Source organism: Equus asinus, chromosome 6 (assembly GCF_041296235.1).
Source record: "Equus asinus isolate D_3611 breed Donkey chromosome 6, EquAss-T2T_v2, whole genome shotgun sequence".
Taxonomy (NCBI): domain Eukaryota; kingdom Metazoa; phylum Chordata; class Mammalia; order Perissodactyla; family Equidae; genus Equus; species Equus asinus.
Window position 1 is genome coordinate 90,177,635 of NC_091795.1, and position 13,365 is coordinate 90,190,999.

At 36.8% G+C, this 13,365-nt stretch overlaps 1 protein-coding gene across 3 annotated transcripts in view; it reads left to right on the plus strand.

Moving 5' to 3' along the window:
- The window catches only part of NBAS (NBAS subunit of NRZ tethering complex), a 335,592-nt gene that overhangs the window by 57,933 nt on the left and 264,294 nt on the right, over nt 1-13,365 (plus strand). For all 3 annotated transcript variants that reach the window (XM_014848079.3, XM_070512577.1, XM_070512578.1), the window contains exon 11: nt 5,697-5,765. In XM_014848079.3, the coding sequence (XP_014703565.2) occupies nt 5,697-5,765 (69 nt within the window). The remainder of the gene's footprint in view (nt 1-5,696; nt 5,766-13,365) is intronic.

Below are 13,365 nucleotides of genomic sequence, written 5' to 3' on the forward strand. Positions count from 1 at the left end.
ATAAACTCTGGCAGAAGTTCCCCTGTTAACAACCGTGGTATACTTCCTTCCATTTTGTTACATATTTGTGTGGACTCTTCATCCATCCATTCACTTATTCGTTCTGTAATCGAGCTTCTCTTTTGTATCAGGCACTCCTTTATGCTGTGTCAGTCAGTATAGGCTAGGCTTTGATGTAATAATAAAACGGTCACATAAGTAAATGGAAAATCCTGACATTTCTGTAGGTGACAACGTAAAAATTTATTCCTTATTTGTGGCAAATCCTACTGTTGCTACCATGAATCCCTGGACAGCTTGTTCCAAATGATGATTAAAGCATCAGTGGAGGCTAGTGACCTCTTGAGGTCTCACTATGTCAATTTATGGCTTTAGGGAGGGGAAGAGAGGGCTAAAGGTACAACTTTTTACTGTCTTAACACCAGAACCAACATTGCTTTTGCTCACAGTTCATTTGTTGTAACAATCACGTGGCCCCTCCTACCTTCAAGGGGCCTGGAAAGTAGTTTTCTCTGTGTCCAGAAAGGTGAGAAAAACTACATAAAGGTGAATACTAATTGTGTCTACTGTATTGGCCATCCTGTAACATTATATATCTTAGTTTCTTGTGTAAACTACATGAAAACAAGTACTTGCTCATAATTATGCACCTGTGCTTAGCACACTGCCTGATTTGTAACGGGCACTCAAAGAATTTTTTTTGAGTGAGGGAAGAAACCAAGAAATTAAAGAGAAACATAACACAAGTGAATGTGCTATGCTGTTTCTTCCTATAATGAATGTTTTTGTCCATTATTTCTGTCTTAAAATATATTGATTTTAAAATAATTCTCTAAAACAATGAATGGTTAAAGGTTTTGAGGTTGAAAAGGAAATAATGAAGTACTTTTGAAAAGAAATCATTAGCAATTATAGAAAGCTTCCACTATTTTTTTCCTTTAGCTTTTAGCATATACTCAAATATGAGATTGTGAACTTAACCCAACAATGTAGTAGTTTTTTCAAAAAATTAGGTCGATTTATTGGTTTGTAGGGCACCAGACCTTAAAACAGTTTGTATTTGTAGATAGATTTATATAGTACTGAGCTCTGTGCTTTTTCTTCCATTCATTATCCATCTATTCATTCTAGCACCCATTTATTCTCTCTGCAGGACCCAGTGAGGAGTCCAGTTTGAGTAGTAGTAGCCACATGTCTCAGATAAGGAGCCTAAGGCCTTTTGAGATCTCAACAACTGAAAATAGGGGAACACGAGTGGAACCAGATCTTCTAGCTCCTTCCCCCACTCCCCATAGGGAATGATATTCATGTTATTGGCACTGTCAAATTCATGCTATGATGTTTACCCCATCATTTCTTAAAAAAAGGAGTGAGGTAGGAGTTGCTGATGCACACTCGACATACTATTTCATATTTGCAGGAATTTAGTCGTGTCTCTCTAATTTAGTTCGTACCCAGCTTGTAGTTTTGTATGTGAGATGTATCAGGGCAGATCTTGGAAAGAGTTTGAACAATTTTATCTCTTGACTCTGTCTAAGTGTGAAGTATGCAGCTTATTTTTAAATGGTTCAGTCAAAGACTAATTTTAAAAAAAGTATGTATACATACACACAGATACAGCAAATGTGGCAAAAGGTTAATCATTGGTGAACCCAGCTGAAAGGTATACCGGTGTTTCATGTAAAATCATTTCAGCTTTTCAGTAGCTATGAAATTTGTCATAATATTTAAAGGTTGAGGGAAAAAAAGAAAAAGTAGCTAAATGTGGAGGATACAAGGAGATAAAGTGGGCAAACTATGGAGTCTGTTTCAGGACACTGTACTCAAGTGTATTTGTGACAGAGTGGGCTGGGGAAGGGAAAGTCGCAGAGTACTGTCGCATATCATGAAGTCTTTTTTTCACCTTGACTTCCTTGAATTCTCTTGTGTTTTCACTTTGCTCCTTACCGAAGTATTGGAATCTGCTCTGCTATATACGGTTCTTCCCTCTCTGGCCTGAAGCTTTCGTGTTGGAGTCTCTTAAAAGAAAATTGCTTGTGCTCCAGCAGAATAAGTGGGGGAAAATATTGAATTGCAAATTGAATGCTCTGCTGTCTGATTCACTTCTTGAAATGCTGCAAGCATATTTTAATTACGTTAGTAGCTTTTAAATGTGTCTTGCAGCTAAACTTATGATCATTCTACATAGCCTTCCGCTAGCTCAAAGCAATTCGAAGTTATAGGATTACTTCCTTTTGTCAGGTGGAAGATATTGTCCTCCTTGAACCTCCTCTTGTTGTTTGTTTAAGGTTGCTATTGCGTTGGGGTGGATATTGACTGAAAAATGCTGCTGACGTATATGTATCTAGTCTCTCACAAGGCTGCTAGGTTGTAAAAGAGACTATGGAAAATCCAATATATGCATTGACCAAAGTTTCCAAATTAAAATGTGAGATAGTTTTATTTATTCATTTGTTCAACGTTGAACCACAGCTCCAGGTATTAGGAATATAAAGGTAGCAGCCCTCAAGGGGTTTACTGTATTGGAAGAGACAGCGGTGTTCACAAATAAGGGCAATAAGCTTAACAGATACCAAGTTAGAGTTCAGTAGCTGGGAGAAAGGAGAGAACCTGAGCTCAGGAGTCGGAAGCCTGGGACTGGAATTCTAGCTCTTTACCTACTACTTGTGTATGAAGGCTTTTACCAGGGTCAGATGAGGTCCTCTATGTGAAGGCAGTTGATAAACGGTGAAATGATCTACAGTGTTAATCATTAGTATCTATTTGTATTTTTAAGGTTAAAATTTTAGAAAAAGTATAAAAATGAACAAAACTGACTACACTTTATGTTATTGATGCTGCTGCTTTTTAGACTGTTGTTGTGGAAAGAACACACGCTTTTTGGAATCCTGTTTCTCTGAGGAATCCTCTTTCCCTGAGAAAATAGAGGTAATCTGAAGAGTACTTCCGTAAGGTCCTGCCTGCATCTGTGCCTGCACACCATATCTTTTCGCTGGCTATTATGGATGAACTGTCCTTGCACAGCTAAGCCAGCCCTTCCGTGCATCCACTAGATCTCAAACTTGCTTGTTGAAGAGTATTTGTCCTACATCATGAATTTTGCTGTCTATTAGATTTATCAGCAGACAATATTCTATTTTTTTCCATCGTAAAACTCTTTACTTTTGGGGGGATTTAGACCCCACTAAGTCCTACTCCCACCCCATTTCCTTCCCTTTGTCCAGCATATTCCACAGTTGTCTATACTTGTTTCCAGTTCCTCTCTTTCCGTTCTCTTTGGAATTCAGTTCAATGGGGATTTACCTCCATCATTTCTTATTTTACCTCCATCATTATCTTATTGATGTTATAGTGCCTCCAATATTTTTACCAGCTTATCAGTTTTATTGGTATTCTTTGGTTCCTACTAATTGCTCATATAAAAATCAGTTTATTTTCCTCTTTTCCTTTCCTTTCTCCTCCCTTTTTAAGTTGTGTTATTTCTACTTTGTCAAAACACAGAATATTTACACATTAGTTTAACCTGGTTCTCACCCCTCTTTAGTCTTAGATGTCCATTTATACATTTTTCAATGCTCCCTGTCACTTCTTTTGTTGAAATTTTCCCAGTCATCTCTTGCTTGGATGAAATTATCCTCTGGTAGATGTTTTGAGAAAGGCTCATAGGTGAAGAGTTCCTTAGGTTCTTATATGTTGAAAGTTGTTTTTCCATAGCCTGCATATTTGAAGCAAAAATGTGTCTGGGTATAAAATCCTTGGTTTACCCTTTCTTTCACCAAACTTTAAAAAACCACTACTCTCTTATTACTTTACTTTGTATGTGGAATTTGAAAAATCTAATGTAACTCAAATTGTTTCCCCTTTGTATATTATTTGGCTATTTTACTTGGAGGCCTTGAAGATTTTTTAATCTTTGAAATCTAATAGCTTTCTAGGATATTTCTTGGAGTTGATTATTCTGAGTTAGTTTTCCCAGTTACCCACTGGCTCTTTTAATGTATAGATTCAGATCTTTTTCTATTTCTGGAAAGTTCTCACGGGTTACAGTTTTTGGCAGTGGTTATAGCTAGACCTCAGACCCCTTTGCTAGCTTCCCTCGTCTGTCTTCCCTTGGCCCTGCAGTATTTTTTCAGTCTGCTTTTGCTCGCCTTGTGGTCGGCCTGGGTGGGGTGGGTGGGGATATGGGGTTGGCAACAGAAGTGGAGGTGACACCCTGGGATTTGGTGATTTTTCTCTTTCTACTTGGAGTTATTTTGAAGTTTGGGTTATCCTCTATCTTTAAGTTAAGCTGAGGGTGTGGTTTTCATATAGATTTATTTTTTCCTTCTTGTTCTGTCTAGTTTTGGAGGAAATGTTAGGACATAGGGAGTTAGGCCATCACTGCTGTCTTCAGCTACTCAAAAGTTTTGGTAGGAAAATTTTTAACCTCAACAAAACAATATCCTCCTTTGCCTTTTTCTTTTAAATTAAGGTAAATTATTGTAACATGAAATTAACCATTAACCATTTTAAAGTGTACAATTCATCGGCATTTAGTACATTCACAATGTTGTGCAACCATCACCACTCTGTTAGTTCCAAGACATTTCTTTCATCACCCCAAAAAGGAAACCCCATGCCCATTAAGCAGTCACTCCCTATTCTCCTCTCCCCCTAACTCCCGGCAACCACTAGTATACCTTCTGTTTCTATGGCTTTACCTATTCTAAATGTTTCATAGAAGTGGAATCATATAGTACATGACCTTTTATATCTGGATTCTTTCATTTAGTGTCATATTTTTGAAGTTCTTTTAAGTTGTAGCATATATCAGTACTTCATTCCTTTTTATGACTGAATGCTATTCCATGGTATGGATATATACTACATTTTGTTTATCCATTCTTTAGTTAAAGGACATTTAGGTTGTTTCCACTTTTTGGCTTTTGTGAATAGTGTTGCTATGAACATCCTTGTACAAGTATTTGTTTGAATACTTGTTTTCAATTCTTTTCGTAAAAACCTAGGATGGAATTGCTGGGTCATATAGTAAATCTATGTTTAACTTTTTGAGGAACTACCAAACTATTTTCCACAGCAGCTGTACCATTTTATGTTCCTACCAGCAAAGTTTCAGGGTTCCAAATTCTCTACATCTTCAACAACACTTGTTATTTTCCTTTTTATTTTTTATTATACTCATTGCCCCCTCTTGCTTTTGTAAGTGTATTTCTTAAATCTAGAGATAGAAATAGTCTTGTGTTAGATTATTTCAAACAGTGGTTTTTAAATGATGACTTTTTTTATGGTAGTTTCCAAGTATAGGGTAGGGTCAATTCCATAATGTATGAAATTTCTGTTGGAAGCTTTGGCCTTTTCCGTGGTGATGTTCGGATAAAATGGTAACCTGGGACAAGCTCATTTGAGAAGAGCTTGAAGTGGATTCTAATTTGAATAGATTGTATTGGATGTGTTATTTGTGTATTTAAAAAGCATTTGATCATGGCTATATTTTGTAAAATTTACTACCTGGTGGATTTTTTTTTCCTTCAAATAAAAACAGCCTCACCAAGATCTTTGACACTTATTGATGATTTTCTTAACCATTTCTTAAAATACTAGGTTTGCTTTAGTTTTTATATCATGATAAAAGGACTTTTTACAATGAGGAAGCATTCCATTAATCTTTCTTTGTATGATCTGCATTTATTTTGTAGGTACCAAAGACACTGGGATTATTAAGGATGTTAAGTGTCAAGTTTTATAGTCATCAGGGACAAGAACAGGTAATGCCAATCGGCTTAACTTTGTGTTTCTTAAACATTTGCTCAGAGTACCTTTAAGGGCAAAATGGAATGAAGCTTGAATGTTACAGAGCTTCATCTGGGTGTGCTCGTAGATACTGTGTGGATATATGCAGTAGTAAGAATTCATGGAGCTGTGCGCTGAAAATTTGTGTATTTTTACTATGTATCATTCTTATCTCAATAAAGAAAATTAAAAAAAAAATTTAAAGAATGAACCCAGTCCTCTTGGGTCTGGGAAGGTAGCCCAACGAAATCTTCTGGAAATATTATATATCTTGGAAGTTTCTAATTTTATCTTGTGAGTTTTGTATCCTTGTCATAATATATCCTTTTCGTTTGTTTTAAAATTTAAAAAAATTTCTCCCTAAATCTGAGATTACTGATGCATCAAGAGGAAATGAGCCACATTGATCCTGGGCTTCAACTACCATTATTATACTCTTTTGTTCCTCAGTGGGAAAGACATGAATCCATGGCAAGGATATTTGACGGTTTCGTCCTGAGTATAAGGGATCCGCTTAGGAAGTGCCTCTGAGGGAGATGGTTATATTTGCTCTCTCTGTATGGCTCTCACAAGAGCTTGACCTACTTGGGAACATCAAATCATACTCTTTCCAGTTTTGGGGAGAATCAAAAACCTAATTTTTCCATTTCTTCAGTTTCGTAACTAAACCGAGGGAAACTGTAAGAAATAAGAAATTGTAAGAAATATAATGAGCGTTCGATTGTTGCATTTGTATTTAATATATTTTAAATTTGGAGTTCTACTTAATTCTCTTCCACTGACTTCAACTAAATCATGTGTTCTGGTTTGGTTTGGCAGTCTATCTGGAGACTTGAGCGATAGCACTGCTCTTTATGTCTACAAAGTCATTTTCATTTTTTTTTTTTTAAAGATTTTATTTTTCCTTTTTCTCCCCAAAGCCCCCCGGTACATAGTTGTGTATTTTTAGTTGTGGGTCCTTCTAGTTGTGGCATGTGGGATGCTGCCTCAGCGTGGCTCGATGAGCAGCGCCATGTCCGCGCCCAGGATTCGAACTGGTGAAATCCTGGGCCGCCAAAGTGGAGTGCGCAGACTTAACCACTCAGCCACGGGGCGGGCCCAGTCATTTTCATTTTTAATCCGTTGTATGTCTACACTGTTTTCCAGTTAGCATTCTCTTAGTCATTTCGTGGAGTTGTCTTCATTTTGTAGACTGACAAACATATGCAAGACTAAATGACTTGGCCTCTGCCATGTACTTTGTTCTTTCTAATTTACTATGTTGCCTCTATTGGTCTTTCTGTTACCATATTAATGCTTGAGAGCATTACTTTGCTTTTCTCTATGTATCTTTTCCCCATTATCCTTAATACTATCTAAATAATAACTTTATCTTTAACAAATTTTAAAGGGTTCACTGCTTTTTTAAAAATCCTGTTGACTATAGTTAAGCAATAATGTGGAGTTTCAGTATTCATTTATTCTTTTAGTCAGCCAACAAGCACTTATTTTGAGCCAGGCGTGGTGTTAGAGCTGAGAATAAATAGATGACTAAAATGCAGTGCACTTCCTCCGAGTGCCCACGGTGTAGCAGGGGGACAGATAGAGAAGCAACTGTAAACAGAACAGTATTACACATTTTGTAACCTCCTCTGGAACGTAATACAAAGTGCCGTGGAGGTGCCGAAGAGGGAGCATTTACTTCTAGATTTGGAAGTATGAGTTCCTCAGTTCCTCAAGCAGAAAGGGAAAGGCTGGGCGTTGCCAGCCTGAGAGCAGCGTGTGCAAAGTCCTGGAGGCATCGGAGGATACTGCGGGAGCACTCCAGTTTGCTGGGGTGTAGGATCCAGAGACACTCGTTTTTTGTTGATTGTTGTCACATATTTAGAACAAGAATTGTTTGGGGATTGATATCCATGCTTCCATTTGTGCCATATCCTTCACATATTAGATACTGTTTTTATTAGTTGGTTTGCTATATTAATAGGCAAATCTAGCTCTGTTGAATCAGTATAAAATGACCATCTTCCTTTGACTCTTTCTTACCCCTGGGCACTCCAGAAGGTGTGTCACCTTCACTCACTGCTGTTGGTTATTCTCTTGTGTGGAACTTGGCTCTCTCTCGTTCTCATCAGTGTCCTCTGTGATTGAGCAGAAGGAGGGGGAAGGAAGCAACTCATTTCCTAATGGTTAGATCTTTCTTTGTGACATATTGTACCAGAATCTTTAACTGTTTGGACTTTTTAAAAATACTATGAAATTAGTATTCTAAAATCAATGCCCTACAATAAAATATCTGAATGTTATGTGTGTTATCTTATGTGTAGCCAATGCTTCCTGGCCCTAGCAGTAATTATGGGGTATAGATTCTGTAGTGCCATAATTTTAGAGCTGAAAGGCCTCATAGAGATGATCTAATAACCTCTTATTATTGTGAACACTTTGTAGCTTACAAGTGTTTTCACGTGCTCTCACAGGAAGCTTGCATGACTGGCATTACGCTGCCTGTTTTATTGATGAAGAAATTAAAGTCTCAAGAGAAATGGCTTACCATACTCCCCTCGACAGTGTCAGAGATGGCTTTGGGCTTGAGTTAGCAGGTGATCTGGTACCTTTTTTTACTACCTCTTGTTGGCTTTTGTCTAAGCGCTTAGTTGGACAATTGAAGAAACAGAAACCAGGATATAGGGTACTTAAAAGTAGCCAGGTTACAAATTATTTATTATCTTAGAAAGAACCTTCTTTTTTACTACTCAAATTTGGCAAGAATTATATTTCTCTTTTAAAATGTGTATCTCTTAAGTGCTACTATTTTCTAAAAAGGGATCTACTTTCCTGTATAGGAGCCATATGGCTAATATTTAGGTCATTTTGTTCTCTTCACTTTTCAGACTATAAGGCAGCAACACTGATTGGACAGTATTAGAGGGAATATATATGATATAACACAGCTCAGGCAGTGATTGTCACTTTGTGGGCACTCGATAAGTGATAGCGGTGGCTGCTGTTCTGTTAATTTCTTTATATCCATAATCACAGAGCTAATAATTAGTGGTCTATGGGTTCTTTTTAAATTATGGTTTAGTATACCCAAAACTTACATGATTCAACATAACCAACTCCTGGTTGTTTGGCATATGATATCTTTCAAAGAGTATATTGATAATAAAAATTACTTACTTTCTTTTATAAAGGGTATTGGCTTAGAAAAAGTGTTTTTCCAGAGGCTGTTTTCTGTCCTACATTCTTGTGCAGTGTTTTTTTTTTTCCTCATGCGGTTAACCACGTTTTTGAGGATGTCTTTCTCTTGATTTGAGAATGGATTTCTATTACTTATTTATTTTGAGGGGTCAGACTTCTAAACCACAGTGGGCTAGAATGAACCCTAAACTCCTTGAGGGCCGAGATTTATGCTTGTTTTGCTCATTGCTGGCTCCTCCTACTGTACTGCAGTGCCTGGCGGGTAATATGTAGCATAAGGATGTAATATTCAGTAAATAATTGTTGAATGTTGGAAGAGCAGTGTTTACAAATTCATCTTTTATTGAGTTGATATTTTTTCTTTAAGAATAAGTATTAATCCAGAACATTTTGATTGTATGCACTAGAGTTTGATACTTTCATTTTAATACCACTTGTACATTTGAAAGATATAATGAAATAGGGAACCACTCATTTTTAATTATTCTATATAGATGTAGGCAGTTGAAGAAACTGAGACAATTTAAACTAATTTCGGTACAAAGATCTGATATTTAACATTAAAAAAATCTCTGTTTTAGAAAGGGCAGTTCAGAAGTTTTATTGCGGTGTTTGGAGAGAAGGCACAATTCCTACTCTAAATATCGCTGCCAGTAGGAGAAGCCTTTAATTAGTGTTTTTAATTAACAAAAGATAAATGGACGTTTGAGCTGGTGCTTTAATATAAATGAGAAATAGAGATGGAAGTTAAAGTCATGTTCCTATTATTAATGTAAATAGTATTTTGTTAGTTATCACATTGCTACACGAAAGATTCAAGGAAGCAAGAGGAAAGTATCTTTTGAAAAGTTTTGGGAAGAGATTTGAGACAAGAAGGTAAATAGAATCGATAATGTGGTCAATTAAAAGGGCCACAAGTGAATTACTGGTGTAGGAAGACCGTCTGCTGCGAAAGCTCTTCCTCAGCCGTCTTCCTGTGGCCCGTGCTGTCTACCCAGTGACGCTAACTTACCAAGTAATTATTTAGCTAGGCTGCTTTTCAGTGTAGTTAAAACCTCATGCAACAGAGTAGACTGAAGCACATACTAAGTGATATTCACCTTTCTCTTTTTTTTTCCTCATCTTCATTGAGGTATAATTGTAAGATATTTAAAGTGTATGTGATGATTTGATGTACATATACATTGTGAAAGGATTTTCCCCCATTGAGTTAATTAACACAGTTATCACCTCACAAATTTACCTTTTTTTGTGTGTGAGGACATTTAAGTCCTGCTCTCAGCAAATTTCAGTTACACAATGCAGTATTATCAACTGGAGTCACCAAGTTATACATTAGATCTTCAGATCTTATTCGTCTTGTAACTGAAAGTTTATACTCTTTTACTAACCTCTCTCTATTTTCTCTGTTTCTATGAGTTTGCCTTTTTTTTTTTTTTAAGGTTCCACATATAAGTGACATCATGCAGTAGTTGTCTTTCTGGGTCTGGCTTATTTCATTTAGCACAGTGCCCTCTAGGTTCATCCATGTTGTTGCAAATGACAGGATTTCTTTCTTTTTTTAAGGCTGAATAATATTTCACTGTGTGTGTGTATCACATTTTCTTTATCCATTCATCCATTGATTGACACTTAGGTGTTTTTCATACTTTGGGTATTGTGAATAATGCTGCAATGAACATGGAAGTACAGGGGTCTCTTTAGATTATGGTTTCATTTCCTTTGGATATGTACTCAGAAGAGGGAATGCTGGATCGTGTGGTAGTTCTGTTTTTCCTTTCTTCAGGAACCTCCACACTGTTTTCCATAGTGGCCGTACCAGTTTACATTCCTACCACCAGCACACAGGGTTCCCTTTTCTCCACGTCCTTGCCAGCATGTGTTATCTGTTTTCTTTTTGATAATAGCCATCCTAACAGGTATGAGGTGATACCGCACTGTGATTTTGATTTGCATTTTCCTGATGATTAGTGATGTTGAGCACCTTTTCATGTACCTGTTGGCCATTTGTGTGTGTTCTTTGGGAAAATGTCTGTTCAGGTCCTTTCCATGTTTTTTGAGTCAGTTGCTTTGTTGCTATTGAGTTACAAGTTCCTTGTATGTTTTGGATATTAACCCTTTATCAGATCTGTGGTTTCCAAATATTTGCTGCCATTCCATAGGTTGCCTTTTCATTTTGTTGGTGGTTTTTCTTTGCTGTGCAGAAGGTTTTTGGTTTGATCTACTCCCACTTGTTTATTTTTGCTTTTGTTTCCTTTGTTTTTGGTGTCAAATCAAAAATATCGTTGCTAAGACCAATGTCAAGGAGCTTCCCCCCTGTATTTTCTTATAGGAGTTTTAAGGTTTCAGGTCTTATGTTCAAGTCTTTCATCCATTTAAAGTTGATTTTTGTATATGGTATAAGTTAGGGGCCCAGTTTCATTCTTTTGCCTGTGGCCATCCGGTTTTCTCAGCATTATTTGTTGAAGAAAGTATCCTTTCCCTGTTGTATATTCTTGGCTCCTTTGTTGTAAATTAATCAACCATGTATGCATGGGTTTATTTCTGGCCTCTCTATTCTGTTTCATTGATCTGTGTTCCTGTTTTTATGCCAATACCATACTGTCTTAATTAGTATATTTTGGAATCAGGAAGTGTGATGCTTCTAGCTTTGTTCTTCTTTCTCAGGATTGCTCTGGCTACTTGGGGTCTTTTGTGGTACCATATAAATTTCGGAATTTTTTTCTATTTCTGTGAAAAATGGCATTAGAATTTTGGTAGGGATTGCATTGAATCTACAGATCACTTTGGATGGCATGAACTTTTTTTTTTTTGGTTTTTTTTGCTGAGGAAGATTAGCCCTGAGCTAACATTGTGCCAGTCTTCCTCCACTTTATATGTGCATCACTGCCACAGCATGGCTGACGAGTGGTATAGGTCCATGCCTGGGATCCGAACCCGTGAATCGGGGTTGCTGAAGTGGAGTGTGCTGAGCTTAACCACTACATCATGGGGCCAGGTCTCATGGACATTTTAACAATATTAATTCTTTCAATCCATGAACGTGGAAAATCTTTCTACTTATTTGTGTCTTCTTCAATTTCTTTCATCAGTGTTTTAAATTTTTAGTGTACAGTTCTCTCACCTCTGTGGTTAAATTTATTCCTAAGTGTTTTATTCTTTTTGATCCTGTCGTAAATGGGACCGTTTTCTTAATTTCTTTTTCTGATAGTTTGCTGTTAGTGTATAGAAATGCAACTGATTTTTGTATTTTAATTTTGTATCCTGCAGCTTTGCTGAATTTGTTTATTGGTTCAAACAGTTTTCTGCTGGATCCTTTAGGGTTTTCTGTATATATCATATCATCTGTAAACAGAGATAGTTTTACTTCTGCCTTCTCAATTTGTATGCCTTTTGTTTCTTTTTCTTAACTAATTCCTCTGGCTAGGATTTCCAATACAATGTTGAATAAAAGTGGCAAAAGTGGGCACCTTGTCTTATTCCTGCTTTTAGAGGAAAAGCTTTCTACTTTTCACTGCTGAGTTACATATTCTTGGCCAACGTTCCAGCTGTTGTAATGATGATTAAAATAAAAATGATATTCATAGTTGAGGAATGTGAAAGAAATTCACAGACACATTTTAACCAAAGTGAAAATTATAGCTGCACCTAAATTTTATTGCTTTAGAATTGCTTAATTCAAATGGAGAAGAGAACAAGATTATTACTCGTTTATGCTGAGAAATCTTAATGCAATATGAGGAGTTATGATTTGAATGTTTGAGATTTACTTTTATTGTGATGTACACTTGATTGAAAAGCCATTTCCCTCTATTTCCAAAGCACACCCTCTGGAATTGCCTCTCTTGCCAACCAGCAGATTCAGACTTCTAAATACTGCAGACTCTGCTCGCAGAATTTAGCATGGAATTCCTAACTGTGGCTTTAGATCTTCTGTCACAGTTACTGTCAGGGTAATAAATTATTCCCTGGGCCAGAAATACCCTGCGTGCTGTAGAGACTCAGAAATGTTTCTCCAAATAAAAAGCACAGTTTTTATTTCAGAAGGAAAACACCGTGTTTCTAAAGGAACATAGGTGACTTGTCTGTTGTTGACTGGCTGCAATTCTGTTGCTACTAGTAACGGCCTGTTCTTACTGTGCCTGTATGTGAAAGACAGCAGATAACTTGGGACTTTAAAGAAATGTATACTTAATGTGTGTACATGTAATATCTGGGATTTGATTTAAAATACTCCAGGGGAAGGAAATCCCTGAGGGCATTGTGGTGATTGGGGAAGAATATACGAAACAACCTTGAAATGTTGGTATTTATTTAGGCTGGTTATTGGGTCCATGGGTATTCATGATACTATAATTTGTACTTTGCTGTGTGTGTGTGTGAATGCAAATTTCT